At 41.5% G+C, this 25,113-nt stretch overlaps 1 protein-coding gene across 1 annotated transcript in view; it reads left to right on the top strand.

The window, feature by feature from the left end:
* PATJ (PATJ crumbs cell polarity complex component) overlaps nt 1–25,113 on the top strand; it is a gene marked incomplete at both ends in the record, with an annotated part of 131,708 nt that overhangs the window by 43,971 nt on the left and 62,624 nt on the right. Inside the window, 9 exons of the mRNA XM_082286781.1 lie at nt 157–276; nt 3,118–3,489; nt 4,610–4,730; nt 5,257–5,413; nt 6,413–6,484; nt 7,329–7,506; nt 8,338–8,448; nt 9,207–9,284; nt 12,344–12,461. Of these exons, the coding sequence (XP_082142907.1) occupies nt 157–276; nt 3,118–3,489; nt 4,610–4,730; nt 5,257–5,413; nt 6,413–6,484; nt 7,329–7,506; nt 8,338–8,448; nt 9,207–9,284; nt 12,344–12,461 (1,327 nt within the window). The remainder of the gene's footprint in view (nt 1–156; nt 277–3,117; nt 3,490–4,609; nt 4,731–5,256; nt 5,414–6,412; nt 6,485–7,328; nt 7,507–8,337; nt 8,449–9,206; nt 9,285–12,343; nt 12,462–25,113) is intronic.

Below are 25,113 nucleotides of genomic sequence, written 5' to 3' on the forward strand. Positions count from 1 at the left end.
ATCCTCTCCATTTATGGCTTTGTATTGTTATAATTCTGTAACCTTTCCCTGTCTCTTTTCTAATGGCTGATTCTCCTTCTCCCTTTTAATTTATTGAAAAATGTGGGGATTCTTTTTGTCATTTTCCTGACTCATTGTTGGGATTACCTGTTTTAGGGAGAAAGCAGAGAGGAGGAGAACATGCACGGTGTGGATACTAACAGCATCAAAAGCAGCCCTGGGTCTCCAGAGCCAATAGATAACACCAATTTCTCAGTAATACTTGAAGCACCACAGGTATTTGGTTACTTTTTTGGTTCAACTCAAGTTTATACAGACAGGAAATTATGTTTTAAAGTAAAAAATACGGTATGTTTTTCAGATAAGACTGAAAGTATTGGATTCCCTCTGAAAAAGCCTCTAACAGCAAACTGTATGCCAAGTGCATCGTGAGCAGGGAGCTCTTAGCAATGCAGTTCCCAGACTGCCTTATCAAATTTATTATGTCATTAAAATACCTTGGGTTACCTTGGATATGAAATAGGAATGCTGTGTTGTTATTATTGGTCAGAAGTGGTGGGCTCAGCTTTGCAGAGAAAGTAAAGAATGGAAGCAGAATGCTTTTAATTATCATGAAGCAAAACAAAAAAGTAGTTTAGAGTACAAGGCACTCTTGAAATATTTTCTTCTTCATAGCCTTCTGTAGCCTTCTGATGTTCTCTGGAGTGATTTCTTTACTCTTGCCTCAACTATCTTCTTTCTTACTATCTGAGAAATAATTCTGTTTATTGTAGGAGGATGTGGCAGTAAAGATAGTGAGAAACTCAGATACCAGGGTAATAGGCAATAATATTGCAGTTCTCAGCAGTGCAGAGCTAGAGAGATGTGGATATCTTTGAACTTTCATCTGTTCTCGAGTGCTTTGCAAAATTCATGCTGATAAATGTATTCTTTTTAGACCAAAAATACAATACATAAAGGATCATCCAGAACTGCAACACAGGAAGAAAAATAAATTCCAGATTTTCGTGTAGCTAAACATGTGTACCTGTCTCTGGATGCAAACCTATTTTTAATGCTGAAAGGGTAGATTAGAAGCACAAAAAGGAGCAGTATTATGGGGTAGATGTGGGTATACTGTGAAGAAATCAGCCTGGGTGATGATAAATGATATTTACTGATTTTCACAGTGTAAAATGGCGTTTCTTGTTTTCTGGGTGTGTGGGAAGGGTTGCAGAGAATTAGTCCTCTGCCAGCTCAGATTGGTTTTCCACTTCCTAAATAAAACCAGTGTCATTAAGTACTTTTAAAGAAAATATTTTATCTTAAAGTCCTGAAACTGGAGCGATCAATTTGGACAAAACACCCGCAGAGGAATTGACTTGCATTTTGTTTCACCTCATGCGTGACAGCTTTGGTAGTAGCTAAAACTCCCATCCATTTATTACCTTACCTGCTCACACAGGTGCCAGGAGTGGTGTGTTCTGATGGCTCCCACTCTGAGGCCCTGGCAAGCAAGATTTCAACCCCAAAATGAAGGAACTTGAGGATTTTATTTGCTGCCACCGTGGACTTCAGTGTCACGTTTGCAGCATTCCCTGTGCCACCGGTGGCGTCTGGTGCTGCAGTGCAGCAGTCAGGGATGACACACAGCAAACTGCTGGATCAGGGACACAAACCCTGTGTGGTTCTGAGCAGAGCCAGCTGATTCAGGTGCCGTGCACTTGGGGAAGTGTTGGGAGAACGATGCTGCAGGAGCCAAGGGAAATGAAGTGAAAATGGAGAGAATTAGGATCTCTTCAGCCTGGGTGTTTTGTGAGATCAGGTACACGGATCAAATGGATTAAAGGGACATTTAATGCTAGTTAAATTAATAAAATGGGCTAATTTCTAGATTGCTTGTGTTCTGCTCTCGTGCCAGCTATTGACTGCATTGTTTCCTTATGCTCCTGCCTCTCTCTTGTTTTCTCTCCTGCCTCTCACTTGAGTTATACAAACATCTTGGCAGTGTCTGGGGGCTTTCCCTCTGTATTTGTACAAATGTAACAAAACAGGATCCTGACACCGAAGGTCAGAAATGGTGCAGTGCCGTGGGGAGTCTGGGAAGGGGCAGGAAGCAGGAACAAAAACATTTTGTGGAAGGAGCCCTGAATCTGTCCATTGGTTTTAGAGTCTGGGGGTTCAGGGCTTTGAAATTGGGTTTGAGGGTTCTTCGGGCCACAGAGGCTTGGTGGCCTGAAGAAAAGAGGGGAAAAGCTCTCAGTGTGTGGCAAATTCTGGAATAAGTAGAGGGCATAAAATCTCTGTGGCCTCACTGTGAGCCAATGAATAGCACCCCATTCCATCTGGGAGAAACAGGAGTTGTTGGAAGTTGGGGAAGCACGTGACGAATCCCAGGAAAAGAACTGTTGAGTGAGATCTTTCACAGTGGGTTTTAATACCTTTTCCTTCAGTTTTGTTGTTTGTTGGTTTGGTTTGTTGCTCTGTGGTTTGAGTTTGGTGGAAAGGTAAACTCTGTTTTTAAAACAGGAAGGTAATGAGCAGTTATTAATATCCTTTTTTTGGGGGTATGTGGGTCATCCATTTCCCCTCCACTCTGGGTTAAAAGTTGGATGGAATATCCAAGATAGGGAAAAGCAAGTATGGCTTTTATTTGGGGGGGATTTGGGGTTTTTAAGTTGCTGACACTGTTGCATAAGCAAACTCTTGGGCTGTTTATTTAGCTGATAGTGTTTTAAGAAATGTTCATGCATTCATAAAGCAACAGCAGATATGTCTGAAGCACAGAGGTACTTTAACTAGATTTATATGTACTTTTTCCTGTGGTTCTTTTTGTGTTAATTAATAATTTCATTCCCTGACTTCAGTCCAGATGGGTTTTTCCAAATGGCTGCAGCAGTATCTTAGCTGTGCAACTTAAATTTCTTTATATTAAAAAAAAATAATTGCACTGTCTACTTTTGCTGTTAAAATCATAAGTCAGAGAGTCTATTTTCTTGTAGAAAATGCAAAAGGTAGAAGATTTTCACTTTAAATATCAGGATGCACTTTTAACATGGGCAAAAAATAAAGCATAGCTTTAAAAGAGTTGGGAGGAAACATGGTGTGAAATCTCTCTTCCTTTAATGATCTTTGCAGGGTTTCAGAGATGAGGCACCTTTTAAAGAAGAGTTTGTTGATGAACCCCATTTGGACTTGGGAAGGTCATTTCAGCTTCCTCAGAAGGATGATGAGTATGGGAAGGAGTCCTGGGAGATGTGTGAATTTCTGAAACCCAGAGCAGAGGACGTGGGCGAGGAACGGGAAATGTTGGTGGATGAGGAGTATGAAGAGGATTCAGACTTCCTGAAATGTGATGCATCAGGTGGAGAGAAGGCGACTTCAGACAAGAACCTGGATACAGAACGATGGGCAAAGCAACTGGAGACTGCTGAAATACAAGATTTAAGATCCAGTGTTAGCCTAAGTCCCAAAGAGTCCCTGGAATATGCATTCAGTAAAGATCAAATGGTAAGGAATGCTGTGCTGGTCTCCATGCTAAGCACAGATCCCTCAGGGCAGACTCCAAAACTAAACCCTGAGGACTCTCTCTAGTGTTTTAATTACTGCAACTTAACTAATTTATTTACTTGGGTACCTCTAGCAGACACCAGTCTATCGTTTTGTACATTTTGGAAGGGTTTTTAGGTTACTTATTGTCTGTATATTTACCTGCTGGAGCAAGATATGTGGTTGGTGTATTTACAGGCATCCTGAATTTGTCTTTTTACCCATCTCTGACTTGTGGGGTTGGGTGGTTTTTTTGGAAGCTGTGCTGATATGGGGCATGTCAGTAGCAGCAGAATGTCACTTCATGGGTTTGATAGTCCAGGGTCTTCAGTGAAAGAAGATCCCTCTTTTCCTCATTTTTTAAACCCAAATCAGTTCCTTCAGCCAGGTTGTGTAGTTGAGCAAAAACTGATGTGGTGCAAGGAATTATGGCAAGGATGCTGATGGATAAAGGAGTAGGAGGAGACAGCTTCAGGTAAATTGCAAAACTCTTATTTATACAACTTTCTCCAGTATTCTGAGAATTATTTTTTTTCTTCTGATTCTTTGTTCATCCCCTTACCATAAAAAAAGTTATATTATCAGCCTCCCATGCACCAGCTTCTGAGGTGTGTGTGCTTTTATATGAAAAAAAATGGAGCAGAAAAGGATTTAACATCACAGCCACAGAGAATTTCAGGTTTTGTTTGGCTTGTCCCCTTAAGCAGTGTGTGTAAACAGATAAAATGAAGTTTCTACTGACAAGAGTGCACAATATTAAATTTATACATTTGTTACTTATAAAAACCAAATGAGCAAGAGTAAAGAAATTTTTGTCTGAATTACAGGTGAGGAGAAAGATACAGTTGCTTTATATTTCAATTGCATACAACATTTTTCATGCCTCTTCTTAATGCAGTGCATAAATGAGCAGTTAGTATTTAAATGAGCAGTTAGTATTTCATAGTTACCTGAATAAATATGAATGTAGCTGAGAAAATGTGTATCTTTGCTGTAAAAATTAATGTTCCTGTCAAATACCCCTGTGTAAGTTAATACTATTGCTTTCTAACTTTAATTACTTCTTTTCTCCTCTGTGAAGTGTGAAGAGAATGCTACTGTAAGGTCACACTTTTCTGGAAACACAGCACACAGCAGCTACCAAAAAGACATATTTGATACTGAACCAACCCAGTCAGGAGTGAAAACTGAGATGGATTTAGGTTTGTAAGAAGGTTTTGCTTTATCTCATAATTTCATATTTATATATCTAAATTTTTTACCAAAATGCAAACACTTCTGAATGATAAAATATTCAAATGAAGATTGCTGCAGGCTCAGGGCAGTCTGGCTCTAAGTAGATTTCAGCTTTATAATCTTGCTTCCTCCTCCAAATCTGGTCAGTGATAAATAAATATAGAAATAAAGTGACAGGCGCTGGAGGTGACTTTAGCTCAGCTCCCTGTGGTAGATAATTGCCCCATATCTTGGGTTTGTGATCTGTGCTCAGGAGCAAAGCTGCTCCTTGTCAGATGGCCAGAGATGCATGGTTAGAATTTGGTAGATTCATCAGGGAAATAAATTTATCAACCTGCCCAAAGTAGCACTCCCTGCTCAGGAGGAAGGAGCTCCAAGCCTTGTCCAGCCTGGCCTTGAGCACATCTGGAGCCTGGTGGGATAAAGGGTTTAATTCCAAGGGTGTCTGGATGGAGGAAGCAAAAGTTCACATCTACCCCTTTTCTTCTTCAGGGGCAAAGCTTCAGAGTGACTCCAGAGGACCTGGGCTTACTGTTGATTTGGAAGCTATTGAAAAGGAAGCACTGAAAGAGGAGAATTATGTTTTTTCCAAGAACAAGGAATCTGAGAGAGTAACCACCTTAGCTCAGCCTAGAACAGCATCATGCAGGTATGGAGGAAGAGTTCAGGTTTTGAAAGACATTCAGTTAATGGTCTTAGCTGTCCTCTTGCTTTACTCAGCTGAATCATCATTAAGGCTCTGTGGAATGCTCAGATAGACATAGAGCCAGATCTGTAACTTCTACCCCAGGAGACGAAGTTTGGCTTAAAACATTAAAACTTCCCATGTTTCCTCCCCTGAGTATTGGAACAGAAATGTGCAAATGGCTCTGCCACCCCTTCACTTAACTCCACAGTGAGGGATGTAGCCTTTACTCATGGCTCCTTAAGGAGCTCTCCTCTTGGTTTTCCCTTTCCTTTGTTCTTCCTTTTGGGAAGAGCAGTTCAGCCAGAGCTCTCAGGCCTCTGCAGGAAGCTTTAGTCCTGCCTGTGGTGCTGAGGAACCTTGAGCTGGCACTGGGTGTGGATATTTGCCTTATCTGTCCCAGTCTTTCCCCACCAATTTGGGGTCAGTGGGTATTGGAGCTTTTGGGGCCTGGTGATTCCAATCCTCAGTACTTCCCTAATTTCATCTGCAGTCTTCTCTCAGAGGGAAAGCAGCTCAACAATAAGGTGAGAGGATTATTCTGTAGGATTTAATGGAACACACAGGATCTGTTCTCTCACTTGGATCATGATCTGCTTACTGGTTTTGGCATGTTTATATCCCTCTCCAAGCATCACAGCATATTTATCAGAAAGTAAATGTTAATTGCTTAAATAGTCATTTCAAATGAGTAAATGCAGTGCAGATTTGTGTATCACAGAGCAGCTTATAAATTTGGTCTGCCCATCATGTTTATTTCTGGAGCATTCCTTAAGTACATTTAAACCTAAATACAAAAATTCCTGTCTGGTCTGTTGACTCTGTACATTTGCTTTAAACTGGGCAGTGTGAGAAGGTGTTGCTGTCTTGCTGCCAGATACAAAGTATGTGAGGAATTGTGACCTGGCATGGGTGATGCCTCTTTTATTTTTTATTCCTCCCCTCCCCTCTGCCCCAAATTAGTGAATTACCCGAGAGAGAAGAAGGAGAAGGAGAAGAAACTCCAAACTTCAGCCACTGGGGACCACCACGGACGTATGTTCATGTGATTTCATTATTCCTTCCCACTTACCTTATGTCTTTTTTTTTGTGAACCAGATTAGTTCTTGTTGGGTGGTTTTTTTTTCCTCTCCTCCTCTGCCAATAACTTTAGGGTACCTGTGTACCTTGGGCTTTCCTGAAGACAGGGAATTTTTAACAGATGTTCAGCAGAATTATGCCTTCTATTTATACAGCTGACTTGGGGAAGCTTGGCTGGTTTAGGTTGTGGATGACCTACAAGTTCTTGCTCATTTAATAACTATTAGGTGTGAACAATGCACATAGTGCTGTGCTGTCTCCCTTTCCATGGGTTCCCTGCTAAACCCCATGGCAGAATTCCAAATTGCCAGGCCAACTTTTAGCCACATCCTTGTTGTATTGTTAACATTTTTAGGTGAATTGTTTTTATGGTCCCGAGTAAAATATGATCAGAAAGTTCCTGCTTGAGGTGATGAATGTGTGCTGAAGTCAGTGTTCAGAAAGTTGTATGAAATACTTCATTATTTGTCTAGTGTGCCACTTGCAGGGCTTCCCATTCCCAGACACTTTGCTCAGGCTGAAAGAGGATGAGTGTTTACTTGAAGATCTGACTTTCTCTGAAATAAAAGCCTCTGCCCAGTGGGCATGGATTGGCAGCAGAATTTTGTTCTTTTTGTAGGGTGAGATCTGCTCAGGGTGAAAACTCAACTCTGTTGAGAGCATTCTCAGGCTTCTGACTTTATCTCTTTACTATGTTAAATCTTCTTGAAAGACCAGGAGCTTACATTGATTTAAGGCTTTGCATTTGTAGTTAAAAAAAAAAACCTGTTTGAAACTGTTAAAACGTGTTTTTTTTCAGTGTTGAGATCTTCAGAGACCCACACGTGTCTCTTGGAATCAGTATTGTTGGTGGACAAACTGTCATAAAGCGCCTGAAGAATGGAGAAGAACTTAAAGGGATCTTTATCAAACAAGTTTTGGAAGACAGCCCAGCAGGAAGAACAAGGGCTTTAAAAACTGGAGATAAAATACTTGAGGTAAATGGAGATAAAACTTCCTTTTTAGTCTAAGAAATAAAAATTGACTCAAACAGCTTTGGGTGGAGAGAGGAACAAAATACTGCCACCACTTCATGAAGTATTGACAACACTGTGTTTTGAAAACCAAAAGAAACCTCTGGTGGTGTTTCTTTTTTTAAGGTTCTGACTATGGAGCTCTTTTAACATTCTCCTGTGCATTTAAGAAAAGATGTGTCCTGGTGTCTGAGGGAGAAGTGAAAAAAATGGGAGTGTCCTCCTCCCATATAAATGAGGAATAAGTTATAGCATATCTATAAGCATAAATTTAATACATACAAGAACACAGACTGTTCATACTGAATTATGGGCTGTTATTTTGTGTGTGTGGATTTAGAGTAGTTAACTGATAACCACTGTTGGGGATAAATCCCTGATTCTGGCAGGTGCTGGAGGGGGGAAAATGTCATTCCTGCCTCTTACTTCTGGTTGCTTTTTTTTACTCATTTTTCTCCAAATTAATACTTCAGAATCTGAGGTGCCAAGCTGATAGTGCTGTTCAGGTTTGATTTACAAACAGGTAAAATCTGAAAGAGTTAGATCTAACATTATGTAACACTCTGACAATCTTCCTTATGTTTTTATCTAGAATTGTTTTGGGCAACGTATGGCCATCTTTTAATTGTGAATACTAAATAGTACACTTTTCTTTAAACCGTCATCAAAAAGTACTTTACAAATAATTCCTCTTGACTGGTTTTGATGCCTTCCTCAGATACACTAATCTTCTGCAAGTGTGTCTGATGCCTTGTAATGACTCTGTACCTAACAAAAATAAACATTGTTTGTCAGGTTTCTGGGGTAGACCTACAAAATGCCACCCACGAGGAAGCAGTGGAAGCCATCAAGAATGCAGGAAATCCTGTGGTGTTTGTAGTCCAGGGCTTGGCTAATGTACCAAAAGTAAGTTTATTTCTATTTTTATTCCAAAACTTAGTAATGTGTAACATATAATGTGTAAATCTTATTTTAAACTTGGCTAAATTCCTTTCAGGCAGTCCTACCAATTTTTGTGTCCAAGGATGGATCCTTTCAGTCAGTTAAAGACCAATTGATTGATTGATTACTTCTCTGGCCTGATTGGAAGCCTCATTTCTCTGATTTACATGGAGTAGATGTAAATCTGTTGACTAGGTGTTCATTCAGCTCTCCCACCTGTGTAATAAGAGTCTGACCCTGTGCATTTTCATTTGTCCATATTTCATAATCTAAAAATAAACTCTGAGTTTATATCCAGAGAAACAAAGGTGTAATTAAAATTAGTCAGGTTCACACCAGCAGCTCCTTGTAAAATGTGTCACCAGAGGGATCTGGAACAGTTACCTGGGAGCAAGTTTAATTTACAAGAGATTTGAGGCATCTCCTCATCTTCGAGGCCAAGGCAAGAAACTTTTTAAAGCCTTAGTAAGAGCAGGCATACAATTCTACCTGCCCAAAGTACACACAGAACCCCCCAACTTCTGTGTACTTTTGATGTAAGAATGTAATTCCGTAGATTCAGTGAAAGAATGTAATTTATAAACTGCACTGCAATACCTTTCTGCATGAGACAAAATGCAGAGTGCACTGGGGAGCTTTGTCGTTGGCAGGAACTGATTTTGGATGTTTGTTTTGCAGCTATAATGCTCTGTCTGATGTGTGTAATATACATTGTTTTTCAGGTGGTTTCTCCTGCCCAGCCTAAGGGAATCAAAGTCAGCAAAGATCAGGATGCAGACAAAGAAAATAAGAGTGATAAGGTATTTATTCCATTCAGTGCTATACCCAGGTTTTACTAAATCAAATGGTATAATAGCATGTATTCTAACTCTATGATAAGCTTCCTCCGAAGTCTGAAATTAAATTTGAAGTGTTTTGTTGAAATATCTTTGATTCTATGATTTTTTGCCAAATTTCTGCCAAATAGTCTGACATATATTCTGTGGGTGTCTGCTGGGTGCTGAAACCCTGTACTTAGCACAGCTCCTCACTGTCATCTGTCTGAAGTACCTGTTTTGCTCCATGTGGAGGCAAATTGATTCCCTTTGTTCAGCAGAAACAGAGAAATGGCAACATGTACACAAATAATATCCTTGATGCGAGGCTGCCTGAAATGCAGTAAAATCACCTTATGGGCTGATTAAATCCACAGAGTCTCCTGCATTTCCCATGGCTGTGTAAAAGGAGGAAATGACCGAGGGATCTGTGGCTGCTCAGCTAATTGTGACGCAGTTACTGCACGGTGACTTCTAAATCACTTCACAGCAGCTTTAAAGGAGAAAAAGTCTGTTTGGAAGAAAACAGGGAATTTGTTTTAATGGCTGCAATAAGGGAAAATTTAAATTTTTCATTTTCATCTGTATCACTCTCATGGCCTTGGTGTTCTCCTGTGGGATTTGCCCTGACTGAGGAGTGTAGTTCAGGTAGTTTGAGGGTGTGAGAGCAGCAACAGCAGAGACAGAATTAATGTAGACAATAAATTTTGCCTGATGCAGTTTAACTACAAATAGGATGAAGTTTTCATTTGATCCTACTCAGCACTCTGGTGTTTGTTGGGTACCTGAGAGGACCCTCCTGCCTCCAAAAGTTTTTGTGAGACTCCTTTCAGATCCTGTCGGGGACAGGAGCAGCGAGGCTCAGTTATCAGAAAAGGTGTTGAAGACATGCTTTCATGCCAGAGGATAATACTTCCAATGAAGCACTTACAATCCCCTTTTCTTGTGTTTTTTTTTTATCTGTATTTCCAATCTCAAAAGCTCTCATCCTCTGGCAACGTGCTGCCTTTAATCTGCAGCACTCCGGTGTGTCGCGTTCTGCGGCGTTCCGAGGTTAAAAGTGGGAGCCTAATCTTTTTCAGACCTTTTTCATCTATTGCTGCTATAAACTGGTGGGTGGAATATAGAAGAGCTTCAGTGCATAAATATGTAGCTCCTTTTTGGCTTTGAACGTGGGCTCACAAAGCAGTCGCACTGCACTTCTGTGGGGCCGTCTCGGAGTTGGAAAGAGTTGCTATTAGTGGATTATTAGTCCACATCCCTGTGGGGAATCAGTGATATTTCTAGTCCAGTCTTCAGAGAGTCACAAAAGAGTTTGGTTTGAAAGCAGCCACATCCAGCTGGAAAATCTGCCTTTTCCTGTATCTTTTCAAATGCTGAAGGTTTTCTCTGATTTGATGGCGTTTATCCTCCTCTATTGATCTGTTTGTTTCAAAATGATCACTTTAATTTATACAAAACCACTTAAAACAATAGTGAGCAAACCAGATGACAACATTATTTTGCTGGTTGGCTGTGTAAGCTGTGCTTTTGCCTCCGTGTTAATACAGGAACGTGCTGTAATGGAGTAGCCAGGCACAATTTTCTCATCTGGCTTTTCAGTGGGACAGGAGGAACGAGAGGTATTTGTCCCTCTGAGCCATAGAAAACTGCTGGGTAAGCCTGGGTGCCTCGTGTAATTTCACACAGACTTTCTAGCAAATGTTTAAGGTCTTAAAAAGCCAAAGGGTCAACATTTAGACTGTAAGTTATTGCTAAATTACAGCGATAATAAAGTGACTCATTTGTCATAGGCAGCTGAGAGAGAGGCTGCAGATTTTCCATCTTTACCTGCTCAGTAAAGTAGAACCCAAGTCCTCCCTTGCTTCCTGGATCATCTGGATTTTGCACTGTTCTGTCTGTGTTGGCTTCAAGAAAAAAGTGGGAGGCACATTAAGTGTGCTGTATGCTTTTAGAAAGCAGCTGTTGTGCTTCCAAGTGCTCTCACTGTACACTTTTGCTACTGGTAGATTGAATTAATTCCATTCATTATTGTACTCTGTGTTCAGTGCAGCACTTTCCTGTTATGTTTTTTAAATGGATGAGATGACAGATATCTTTACCTCACAAAATTTTCCACATATTGCAGCTCACTACTTCCACCACTCTCTACAAATTCAGCTTCAAGAATCTAAAAATCAATACACAGGTTCAGCTTTCATTGCACACACTGAAAAAAACCTACATTATCCTGGGCTTGGTGTGTTCGGGTGTTGTGTCATATTTCCCAGCCACAGAAGGAATTAATTACGGGAATTCTGGGTGCTCTAATGGCATCTCCTCCCTGGTGTTTCCTCTCTAAAATGCATCCTGCTATTAATAGTGGGCTTGCAAGGGATGCAGCTGAGCATCATTTAGTGGAGTCGTCGTTGGTGCAAACCAAGGCAGGACCCAGCTCCTTGGAGCTGTAAAACCAATTGCTGAGCTGAGCCAGTGCCTCCAGCAGACTCCAGCCTGCTCTGTATTCCTGCCATGCGCCGCTATATGCATCATTATAGGAGCTGCCTGTATTTATGTGAGGTAATAGAATTTTATTGGGAGATATAACTCAAAATCTTTATTAAATTTACGCCGAAGTACGGACGGACTGTGATGGTTGAATATTCATGTATGGACTAAGAGGATTCAGTTCTTATTTTATATTTTAAAGAGATTGACGTTTATCAGCACCAGACAGTTTTGTTATGGAGTCTAATAAGAAACAGGGTATAATTTAATGTTTGTTTTTAACCCTTGATTAATGTTCACGCTTTGATGTTTATGACAATACGCAAGTATTTTTGTCAACAAGTAAATGTGCATGCACAGTTGTGTTTTAGTTTCTTTTTCTTGATGTTCAGTGTCACTTCTTGCTCTGCTTTCTTGCACATAAAGCCTTTGCTGCAGAATTTAGCATTGTAATTAAGTGCTGTGCCTGTGCACAGTCAGTGCAACAGACAATGGGATTTCTTTTCGTGTGCTCAGAGGTTACAAAACATGTAACTCTTTGTCTTTGAATCCATCAGAGAAAATATGGGGCTCCACCTCCCATGAAGCTGCCACCTCCTTACAGAGCACTCGAAAGGCATCATGCAGAGGAGGCTGCCCTGGATGAAGAGGAGGATGAGGATGCTTGTGCAGAGAGTGAGTAGTGCTCCAATCATTATGTCAGATTGCGCTTGTGGGACACAATCAGGTGGGGATAAGCCATTTATTGCTTGTGGGAAATGGTGCTCAGTGTGGCCACAGCACCAATCCTCAGCCTGGTTTGTAACTTAGATAGTTCTTCTCCTCAGCCAGGCTCCCAGGGCTCAGCTCTTCTGAGGAGATACAGGAAGAGCTCTGTTTGTTTTCAGTCCCAGAACATCTAAGCTGTGTCTGGAGGAGTTGCTTGGGCAGAGATGTCAGCAGTGACAGGAGATGTTCTGTTTTACTGCTCTAACTGCAGTGGTAGTCGAGCAGTTGCGGGTTGAGGACCACTGGTGCAAAGTCCTTGTCCAGAAAACCGGCTGCTGATCCCAGGCAAGGCTGTTCAAGCAAGATGGTTTCCTTTAAAAAGAAAAATCTGCTGATTTGTTGTTTCGGTGCTCTGCTTCTGGTTTTGTAGCACTCTTCATGGGAAAGGTTCTGAGGTTGTCCCGTTTGGGTTTGGCAGTGGTTTGTGGTGATACTCACTCTGTGGAAGAGCAGGGGCCTAAGGAGTAGGAAGCAGTGCCAGTGGAGAGCTTCTGGCAGCATGATTTAGATTCCAGCTGCTTTTGAATTACAGCTTTGGTTAATTACAACTTTGGTTAAATGGAATATTATTATCCATATCTTATCTTGCAGTAAAATATTTAGGAATACTGAACTTGCAATTAGGAGTCCTAAATTACTTTCTAAAATCAGTTACCTTTTATTTTATCTTTATGCTCTTTTGTACCAAATCAGCATAAGGTGGGATGAGGCCTTGACCAGCCTGGTCTAGTGGAAAGTGTCCCTGCCTGGAGCAGGGGGTGGAATGAGATGATATTTAATGTCCATCCCTGTAACATTCTGTATTCTGTGTGGGCTTTTGTTGGGGTTTAGTTTGTATTTTTTTGCTACAGTGATTTTCTCATCATCTTGAGCTCTCAAACCGACTCTGTAAACCTCAAATTGTAACAAACTAATTCCAGCTCGTTATTAAAGCTCTAATTCCCAGTTAAAGGATAAGTGTGATAAGTAGGCTGACACCTGAGTTATCTAATTAGGATATGCCTCAATCCAAGTGCTTGCTGGGCCTAAGTTAATACTTTGCACAGAAGTAATTCCTTATTCGTGGGCTTGGTCATTTTTTAGCTGTCCTGCCATCCTTAATGATATTGCTGGCTGAGTCTGGAAGCTGAAAAGGTAAAGCTACTGCTGATATTAAATTCATCAATCCTACCAGACTTGGCAGCAGCACACAGATCTGTTCAGGGGAATCTCCTCCTCTCTCCCCTTTTTACTGACTGAATGTTTTGCAGTGGCCATCTTTTCCATGAATCTTGGAAAACAGAGATATATTCTTCCTCACCTCATTCTGTTTCTTAAAAAATAAAAACAGGCTAAAGAAGTTTCAACTAAGTTTGTGCCTCAACCCTTGCAGTAAAAAGCATGTTAGAAGTGATCCCTCTGTACTTGATGACATTAAGCATCTTGGCAGCTGTGGAAGGGGCCTTTACAGAGTCCCTGTTCTGTGATCACTTGAAAAACAAAATTTTCTCTGCAAGTTCCAGTACAATATTGTTTTTGTGAACTACTTGATGCTCATAACTTCTGTCCTGATTCTTGAGCACCTTTCCCAGAAATCCCAACCCAGGCAAGAACTTGTCTTTCTTAACTGCCCATTTTTATGTCCACATTGCTCTGTTCCTTACCCACTTATCCAGCTAATTCTACTGGGTTTTTAACCTTAACTAATAATAAATCAACAGGTGAGCTGGATTTATTGCCCTCCTTATTTAGAAGATAAGGTATCTAAAAGGAAGATGTGGTGTCAGCCCAGGTAAATTCACATAATTACCTCTCCTTTATTTGTTCCCTGTAGTTCTCAATCTCTGTCACAGCATGGAAAGCTTTAGAGGGCATTTTGAGGTGGGACAGCTGTTAAATCTGTCCTCTGGTTGTGCTCCTGATGGATTTTACTTTATTTTTTAGCATTCTTATTAATGCAGCTGCAGTGCCAGGAACCTGCCCATCAATTTCTTTCAAACTCCAGAAATACTTTACTTGCCCCTCTTGACATTTTTTGTCCTTGCTTTTCAACCCTTCCTCTCATCTTTTGTTTCCACATCCTCCATCATTCCCCAGACTGAAAATGAAAGTAGAGCATTGTTAGTCCTCCTTCCATACTTGGAGAATTTTCCTTTCCTTTCTGTCCCATCCATATTGCCTCAGAGTCTCCATGTTTTGTCTGTTCTCCCTTTAAAGTGGCTGCATAACCCTTTGGTATTGACTGAATTTCCCCTGTGGGGTCTAAACCCACTTGCCTTTTGGCAATGCTCCTTTTTATTTCTGCTTTCCCACTGCTGAAGCTGGAGCTCTCGTTGCTGACCTGTTGGAACAAACAGTCATTTCTTGTAGATGTTCTCCCTTTTCTTTCCAAGTGTTGCTTTTGATCTTAAGAGAGCAAATCCTTGTTGGGAACAGAACTGTGAGGTAGTTTTTGGTTTAGAGAAATTCCAGACATGTCCTCCATGTTTCTGTGGTTTAAGAAGTCTAAAATTCCAGCTGTTTTGTTTGGGTTTTTTTTCAAATGTGACTTCTTGCACCTAAGACCCTCAGTTTCAGATCTGCTTCACCTTTATGTTTCATGCCACCATTACTTCCAGCATCATTTCCTAAGTTCCTAGGTAGCTTTTGCTAGACTTTGAAGGCGAATTGAAAGTTGTATTTCCTCTTGGTTTATTTCTTCTTCTAGTGGCACTGCCAAATCTTTTATCAGTACCCAGCTCTGAACCTATGTGTGGGTTTTGTTTTCTCTTTGCTTTGAGGTTGCTGTTTCAAAGCTTTCAGTTTATGCATGAAAACAGTTTTGCACAACTTGCAGTGTGTCCATCCTGTTGCAAAAGGGCCTTTCAAAATGCTTCATCCTCCAGACCTGAAACATTACAACACAGGTTTGGAGTTTTCCCTTCCCACACTTGCCCGTGGCAGAGGCTGTTTTGGAGAAAGAGGTTTTTTTTTTTTTTTTTTTTAGACATCCCAAATCTGAAAAACACCGGGTTGTGAATGGGATTTTTTTTTGCCTTTTTTTTTTTTTTTTAATCAAAACAAGTAAAAGGAGGGGAGAGCACACAAAGGAGCTGTTTGTGCTCATGGGCAGCTGTGCTGCAGACGGCATCAATAGGCACTGGTGTGTTTCCCTGGAGTGGGGATGGCTGGAGGTGTGCTCTAAGAACCTGCTAATGGACTTATGTGCACCCCGTGGTGGCTTATTGCCATAATGAGGGGTTGGTAGTAAAAAGAAGCAGAGGAAATGGATGGGCAGAGCAGTTTGTAATGGAATGTTTCGTGAGGTTTTCCTTGGGGGAATTCCTAGCTGTACAGTTTGGATATGCTTTTGTGACCGAGTTGCAGCAAACATAAATTAGATAGGAGGGAGCTGAAAAACCATTCTAGGAAAACTGAAAAGACAACTGGCAAAAGAACTTGAAATCCTTCATTCCAACTGCTGTTATATTTTTAGTGAAATCTTTTGTCAGTTAGTTGACTGAGATCGATCCGGTTGGTTTCAAATGAGTCTAAAATAATAAAAATAGATGGTTAATAAAAAATTTGTGGAAGGTGGCTTAGATAATGGACTAAGCTACTGCTGTGCTCAGACTTCCTGTCTGCAAGGATATTTAACTGTATCTAATAAGGGGATAATAATGCCCCCTTCCTTTTATTTTGTCTCTAGATAATGTAGAAATCAATGAAGCTGTAAGAAAGCATAATGATTTATCTTCCTGAGATGCTTTTTGAGGAACAGTGGTTTCTCTGCTAAAGCAAGAGATTTTAAAACTTCCCTGGTATTTTGACTGTGCGTTCTTGACTCAGAGGGTGGGGAGGCCGTGGCATGGAGAAGTTGTGGATTCCCCATGCCTGGAAGTATCCAAGGCCAGGTTGGGCAGGGCTGGATGAGCTTTGAGGTCCCTTCCAACCCAAACTGTTCCGTGATTCTGGGATTCCCTGTTGTGATAAATCTGTGGGTGCAGGAGGGTTGGGTTGGGATTGAGCAGCTCTTAACACACCTGAGGTTTTTAGCAGCATCCAGGTGCCAGTGATGTCTGTGATTAGTGAGAGCACAGTGATTTCATTAAAAATAGAAGATGGAAGTAAAAGGAATCGAGTTCAGTTGAGACTTTGAGGAAGGTATGGTCAAATACATGGGATGGGCAGAAACAGGATCTCTGGAAGTGTCTGTGCACTGCTGTGGGCGAGGATGGGAACGTGATGATCAGCATTTTGGGAAAATGCCAGGATTATTAACAAATGACTAAATAAAAGCCAACCCACTCACAACTCCTGGGTGTCTCACTGTTTAGAGTCTGGTTTATGCAAAGTTGTGCTAAAACAAAGGAAAATCAATCCTAACTTTTACTTTTCATTTTGGGGAGGGGATCAGCTGAAAATGTTGATCTTCAGTGGAGGCAGCTCGTGTAGCCAAGCGCTGCCTCTCCAATAGATGTCACTGCAATCAACAGCAAACAGAGATGATGCTCAGAGGGGAAGATGTAGCTTGGAGAAAGACTTCAAGCTTTATGAAAATAAAATACTGCAAAAGTAGTAATTGCAAGATTTAATGTTCTTAAATATAGTACCAAGTGTTTTTAATACGGTGGATTTCCTTAGATCAGGCAAGAGCCAGGATTAGACAAATAGAGCAGACACTTTCATTTTTCTGCTCTGTGTTAATCTCTATTTAATGTGACTCTGTGCTGCTAATCTTCTTTTCCCATTCTTGTTCTGACCCATAATTAGCTCAAATGCGTGGGGTTTGTAACCAGCCCTAATATCAGATCCAGAACATGCTGGGCAGAGCCACAAAGCTGCTGTGCCACACGGGGAGGGATGAGGGAGTTGGTGTCACTGCAGCTTGAGGTGGTGGGTTCGTTTGGGGTTTTGTTGTCGGGCTGGTTTCTTCGCTCCCTTTGTGAATCACACGCACAGTTATCATCTGATGAAGTATTGCGAGAGGAAATTACATTTTTGATGAAGTAATAGTAAAATTGCAGCTGGGACTTCTTGTGGTTTTTACTGTGTGCTTGACATAATGCACTGAACAGATGGCTGTGTGTGTGCTGTGAGACATATTCTAAAGGAAGGACAATGAACTTTAAAAATGAACAAATTAATGATATTAACGAAATAACTGAGTATTTTGAGTTGTTTTAAATGTAGCTTTTGGAAGAGAGAATTAGTAGGACTTCCCAAAATAACTGAGTATGTTTATAAATTCAGAGAGAGATTTTATCTTTGCTTTTTTTAATTACTAAATGAAGGATTTTGAGTCTTTTCAGTGTTTCAGTTCAGCATTCATTGCAGCGAAACTAATATTGCTTGTTTGGGGTTTCAGCAAAATACAAGTTATGATGAAGTTTGAGCCTTTTTATGCTTATAATGACAGATTGGTTTTGTTTTCTGACATTAAAAAAAACCCCAAACAAACCAAGCAAACCCTATGCCACGAACACATATCACTGTTGGGAAACTGCAAGATTTGCAGCGTTGGGGAATAACAGATTTAATGAAGCCGTTTGTGTGAGAGAAATTAATTTTTAACCCCAGTAGCTCGCAGGAAAAAGGATGCTCAGATAAATAACACTATTAACTGCTCCTTTGCCATGCAGTGGGTCATTAAGCAGGAAGGTACCTGCAGCTGCCAGCCACACAGCCACGCTGGGGGTGACTCGTGTTTGGGGATAGAGATGTCATTCGGATGCTGGCAGAGCACAAACAGCAGCTGGGAGCATCCGTGGGTCAGATGTGGGAATCCAGGGATCTGCTGCTCCCTGCATACTTCCATAGGCAGTTCTCCTCTGCTGGCAGATGTAACTGGGAGCTTGTGGGCAGCCCGAAATTAATATAATTGATGGCATCTCGTAATAGAAACAGACAGACGGTTTGCCCTTAAGGAGAGAAAAATCTCAGGAAAATAGGCCCAAGGTCGTCAGAAGGAAGACAAGCCCTGAGCCTGTGTGTGATGAGGATTTGAGCTGCTTACAGCCCTGAATGTTTGTCAGGAATGCAGATTTCCTGAGTACATGCTGGTATAGCAATGGTACAAGGGGGTTTCCCAGGTAAGGATTCGCATCTATCTCTATATCGTGTTTGTTTCCAGCAAGTCATTTTTAAGCATTTTTAGTGATAATTTAGAACTAGTGAAGTGCTGGAGAGAGAAAATAATAGCAGAGATCTTTTTTTTTTTTTTTTTCCCTTCAGTTTGAAGCATGGACATATAGCATGATTGGAATATTGAATGCATTTAATATCTTTAAAATGTTTTGGTTTGTGTTTGCTTATAAATCATAGCTTCTGTGTGTGTCAGTGCTCAACATTCTTATATACAAAACTGGCTGGAGCACACAGTGCTTAAAGTATAAGAATTTGTAGCATTAAATTTCTTGCTGTATAGAATAATCTACTCTTCCATAACTGTTATTGTAATGCAGAGACAGATGGCTGAATTTTCTTCACTTTGCTTGTTAAGAATGTGTTAGGTAAATGTTTTTAGACTAAAATAAAAAGCTGCTGGGAATCTAAACTGAATATTCAGCATTTTCATGGTAGAAGGAGGCATAGCAAGAATAAAGCAATGTGATAGTAAACAAATGAGCTATTTGCAATGAAGGATAATCTAATCTTTAAATATTGCCTGAGATTGCATTTGTTCTTAGGTAAGATCTTTTCTTCCAACACCAGCCAGGTATCCAGAGAATAGCACTGAAATGCTCGGCATGAAATACACTGATTTGATGTTATAAGGTTATTACATTGTCTGGGGCTTGGTGCAGGTGGCTGATGTTGTTTGGGATCTTTGATCTCGCTCCGGTGTTACAGATAAGTAATTTCAGAAAGAAGATAATGTCTGTGGTATAAATCTGTAAACACAGGTACAAACTTGCTAAGAGACGCTGATCCAAGTAGGTCTTTATATTGCTCTCACCCAAGTACTCTTAATATCACTGCAATGACTTGCAACTAAAAACATGTTAAAAGGATGTAAATATTTAAATAGACAAATGAAAGGCAGACACTGGCTCGTAAAAGGTGGTTATGTGTTTATATTCTTGACTAATAACCTGGTTTTTAGATGGGAAGATACCTTTTGTCATTACCATCGTAAATGATGTTGCTCCAATGCACCGAGAAAAAAAAATTAAAAAGAAAACTCCACAGTGCCTCATGTCTTGCCCAGACTAGCACAGCATTGCTTCTAGTTAGAATACACAGCAGATTATTTGCATAATAGCTCTGTTCCAAAATGGTCTGCTCGGTTTAAGGAGTAGCTGCTCCCAATATGTACTGGAAGTAAGGCTCTAACAGAAGGGAAATATAAAAAATGTTAAATGACAATAATTTTATCCTTTACAGACATTACCTAGTTTTCCACAGTATTGCAGCATTTGAGACATCTGTCCAGAATCACTTCTTGAACTGTCAGGAGGAAGTTGAAGTTATTTTTTGCTTCTCAGTCTGAAGGCTTGATTCTCCCTTATTCCCTGTCATGGTTTAGGGGCCGCTCACCAGTTTGAGCAGGTGTGTAATTGCTCTTTATCGGGGTAGGTGGCATTGAAAAAGCAATCCAGAGTATTTAGCTCTAGGTCTGCTGGCCACAGCACACTGTGACAGACCAGGGAAAATTTGCTTTATGCCTTGTAGTGGCCACGTGTGTATTGAAAACTGATTGCAAGCTAAAGACATTAGGAAGGAAATCTATATGCAGATATACTTCTGTGTGTGTGTGTGGGCTGTCTGCATCAGAGGACCATTTTTTATCACCAAATTCAGAACACTTTTGCCATATTGGCTTTAGAGGAGATGTGGCAGCTGGCTGGAGGGCAGGTGGTTCTTTCTGCTACCCCAGAAGTAATAATGAGCCCTTTCTAATCAGTGTGATGATGTGCATGTCTGTTTTCTTCATCAGTGCTTGGAGATCGTGGCTTGTGCTTCTCTCTGTGCTTCCCCAAAAAGTTATTAGAGGAAATGTTATAATCTGAGGTTGCCAGAGAAGCTGTGGCTGCCCCATCCAAGTGGAAGTGTCCAAGGCCAGGTTGGACGGGGCTTGGAGCAACCTGGGATAGTGGAAGGTGTCCCTGCCCATGGCAGGAATGAGATGAGCTTTAAGGTCTCTTCCAACCCAAACCACTCCATGATTTTGTTATCAAGGAAACAGCAAATTTCTGCTGCTCTGGCTGTAAAAAGTGCTGTGGCTGGAAGGGATGGGGCTCTGCTCCCCAGAGGCATGGGGTGAGTACCTCCCTCGAGACACCCCTTAATCCAGGCCACCTGAGGAACGGGAAAGGATTTCCAGCATCTAGATGGCACATCAGGTACCACTGACCAGGGACTTCTGGTGCTGTGAACTGCCAGCCCTGTCCTTGCCCTGCCCTCCACCTGCTGTCAGCATCCACAGCTGAAATTCAAGATCCAAGGGCAGAGTTCATATTGAGGGGGAAGGGAAGTGAGTGGAGCAATGGGGTTCCTGAGTCAGGAGGTTCAGCAGGAGCACGGGACCCGTGAGGGGACTGTTTGTGGTCGTGGTCTGGGGGAAGGACAAGAGTGGGGGAGGACCCTGCTCCTCTGCATTTCTTTGTGCAGACAGGCCAGCACAGAGCCAGGAGCCATCCCAGAAGCTGCAGCTGAGCCAGCTGAACTTGAGACCTCCTGCCCAGGTGATGAGTGTTCTACTGCCAGGGGACAGAGCTGCAGGTGAATTACAAACGTCTGAAGCTGGGAGTGGTAAACCATGACTTTGCCAGATCCTTTATGATTGTTTTGTAGGTACTAAGTGCTTTTAACAGTGGAGATTTTGTTTTGTTTCAGTGCATTAGGTAGTTTCAGAGGGGTTCTGCATCCCTTTAACTGAAAAACAAGCATGTTAGTTATCACAGATTTATAAACTCCAGTGTGCTTTTTCTGCAGTTTCAGAATGGTAAGCCTAAGCAGGTTTTTTAACCTGTAAATGTTATGCTTGTACAGTATTCTGAACTCTTGTTTCTCTAGAGAAGTACAGACTTCCCACTCCTTAAGGTGAGGTGGGAAATCATCATTTTCGTGGTGTGATGGTCCTGGGAAGATTGATTACAAGATAAGTTCCCATAATGTCTTGGGGTGACTTTATGATGTGTATCCCATATCGCTGCCCTATGCCCAGAAATTAATTCTTGTGCCTTTCTTGTGCACACATACTTGTAATGTGCTGTTACTTAGTGATGAACCATGTACCTAAATTGGGAGGGATTTGGAAGGAAAAGCCAGAGGGTGGGAAGGCACAAGGCATTTTCTCATGTGTGCACTTGCACATGGAGCTAAGTTACGGCTCTTAACACTGTGCTGTGAGAGCAGAGAGGGGTTGCACCTCCCAAATGGCTTTTAGAGGCCTTGTGCTACTGAGCCTCCATCCCTCCAGGTGCTCTGGGAGGAAAGAGCACTCCCTGTATGCCAAAAGGTGTATATCCTGTATCACTACAGTGTGTGATGGTCCTGGAATCCATCTGGCAGAGCTGTGACTGTTCCGTGGTGCAGAGGAAGGAGAAAGGATGAGATTCCCTTGGTGCTGGGCCTCTTGCTCCCTGTGCCAGGCTCACCTGCAACCTGGACCTTCAGATTTTGACATTTTCCTGCACTGAACTGTAATTCTTAATGCAAGGTTCTGGATCAGAAACTATTTTTTTCCAGGTGTTTGGCAAAAAAAATCCAGTTTAAACCCATAAGGTTTGGCTGTAATTTCCTCCATCCATTTTGTAACTTGTTATTCTTTTAAGGATAAAACAGGTTATTTAGGGATTAATACAGTATCACTTTGTTGTGCATCATTAATGGATTTAAATAGACAATGCTGTAATTTTACAGCAAGAGTTCATTTCAGGATTGATTTGTTAGAAGTACGGATTATGTGATTTTTAAAGTATTGTTTGTATAGAAGATGGGATTTTTTTAAATACTGTTTTTCAAGGGCAGAAAGTCACTGAGGGACCAGCCTGCCAGCATGGTTCCTACTGAGGTATCTCTGAAGGGCTGGGAGAAGAGTGGAAGGGGAAAAAATGGGATGAGACAGGGATGTGATGGATGAGGGGGTAAGGAGAGCTCTATGCAAGGATGAGCACGAGCAGCTTGTGAGCGACAGCCAGGAAAGAGGTGGGAAGGGATTTTGTGAGGAATGGGGAGCTCAGTGAAGCCTTTTGGGGCCAGAAGAATGTGGCTGTTCCTTGTGTGTGCAGGAGGGATGTTGTGGGATGGGGATGGGCAGGCCTTGCACAGGGACACAGGGATGGGGATGGGGTTAGGGTTGCCTGGTGTTGGCAGTCCTGCCCCTCTGCCTTCTCAGCTGATTCCACGATTCCGGAGCACCGAGGTGAGGCAGGGCAGAGGCAGTGGCTGGGAGCCTCCAGCCAGGGCTCCAGTGCAGAGTTGTGAGGGCTTTAATGAGTGGTGCTGTGAGGGCTGCAGCTAATGAACCTGGATTCCTACAGAGCAGTGTCTCCCCTTCGCCTGGCTTGGGTGTCAAGGAAGGTGTGAGCTCTGCTTTAAGCTTTTCCTGTGGCTGGAGCCTTCCTGAGGCCTTCCCTCGAGAGAATTCGCTGACTTTAATAAAGTGTGAGCTCACACCCAAGCCTTTCCCCCAGTCAGGGTATTTATCAGGTTTCTCTCCTGACTATTTTCATGAACTTTTTATAGCACCTTGGAGACCCCTGGTCCACCATGAGATTTGCTGCCAGTCCAGAGATTTGGGGCCAGGAGCTTGGATTGCACGGGGGATGGTTGCATGTGCTGAGTTCCTGTAGGAAAACAGAATAAAATTAGCTACCCTATTAGAACTAAGCTTAATTTCTATTAAGAGACTAAAATATAATTAATAAATACTGGAGCATGACCCCTGGACTGCAGTTGGGAAGACCTGGCATCTCTTTGGTTGGTTGCCATCTGTTGGATGTCTTGCTTGGCCATCTGTCATCAGAGGCACAAAGCATCTTGAGACTTGTGGAGCTCCATGCCACAGTTCCCAGAGGTCAGATAGCCATGTAAATTTTAAAATAAAATAAAATAGAAAGCAGGATCCATGGAGTTCCAGCTTACCCAAAAGACAGTGTTTATTACTGGAGAGTACGTCGTGGATGCATCTGAATCATCTGATTTGAAGGCTAAATTCCTTGAGAGGGGAAAAAAGAATCAATTGAATATCAAGCCAAAAGAATTACAGTAAAAATTACCATACCCCACTCTTATTTTTCCCCTCAGGCGTTTATTTTTTAACTTTCTCTTAGTTGATTTCCTCCTCCAGTCAGAGTGGAAAAAGTGAGTCTATTTAATATAGTAAAGTTTATCCATTTAGCTCTTCCTCCTGGATTAATCCTTGGAGATGGATTTCTTTTGCCAGAAGGAAAAAGAGAGAGTGCTTGACGTATTGCAAGTCTCTGCTCACATATATCATCAATTTCCTGATTATAATTGTGTTCATTTCAGAAATGCCCAAAGCTTAGTGCATTAATATCTTTATTTCATTAAATACATTAGAAGAGAAGCTATCTGTTGTCTAATAACATATTTTGGTACTAAAAAAAAAAAAAAATCATCTCTTCAGACACTCTGTTCACTTCTTTGCGATACAGTTTTTTTCCTGCAGAAAAATGAACGCCTTGCTTAGCACCTCTTATTTGAAGGAAAGGTGCCTGACCCTGGCACTTTTATTTTACTCTTTTGTGGAAGAGAAAACAGATCTGCCAGGCTGCATCCTTTGGAGAGCTAAAAAATAATCGGAATAGAATTTCTAATACAAAATATTGTTTTATTTAATCAAATCTGTCAAGTGTTATGATGTCATAAGTGCAGCACAAACCTGATTAACTTCTCCAACAGACTCTCAAGACAGCTGATTAAATAAGATGCATGGTTTATTTGGGGAGAATGTGCAACTGCTTTATGATTTCACAGGATTATTCAGTGGGGGATTTGTGTGGAGAGGAATTGTTATCCGTTCCTCTGTCCAGGTTCCCCTGCCTCACCTGATGGAAGAGGAATTTGGCAGCTGTAAATGCAGGAGCTGCTGCTTGACTGACACTTGCAGTGCTAGGGAAAGATCTGTGTTCTCATTAGCACTGGGTTCCCACTTATTTTCAATTTATATCACATAGGACAATTGAAAATTCTTCTTAAAACTCTTGCTGTCTCATTTTAAGAAGAGACCTTTGAGTGAATTCGTTATTTTGTTGGTGCCTTTCTCTTTTGGAATAACAGCCATAGCCCAGCAGTGTGTTTTCAGCCTGGAAGTTTGTATTTTAGTGTATTTACATGAGAGGTGTTCACTTTGTCATCCTCTCTAATGTTCTGCTGAAAACCTCCTCCTCCAGGGAAGAGGAATGGATTTGCAGGAGTCTGGCATGAGAGCTGACTTTGACAGAGGAGGGAGGAAGGACCTTCTCCTTCATCTCCACTTCTCCTGGGACTTCTCCTGGGCTAAAACATGATCTCAAATCAGAGTGCTGGGCTGTGATTAACACATTAGACACCGTAAATTAGGACATCATAGCTGAAGATACGGAAATACAAAGTAAAAGAATGATTATTGTGTGTTTATGAACAGAAGGGG

The sequence above is a fragment of the Coloeus monedula genome (genome assembly GCF_965178545.1).
Source record: "Coloeus monedula genome assembly, chromosome: 9".
NCBI classification, from domain to species: domain Eukaryota; kingdom Metazoa; phylum Chordata; class Aves; order Passeriformes; family Corvidae; genus Coloeus; species Coloeus monedula.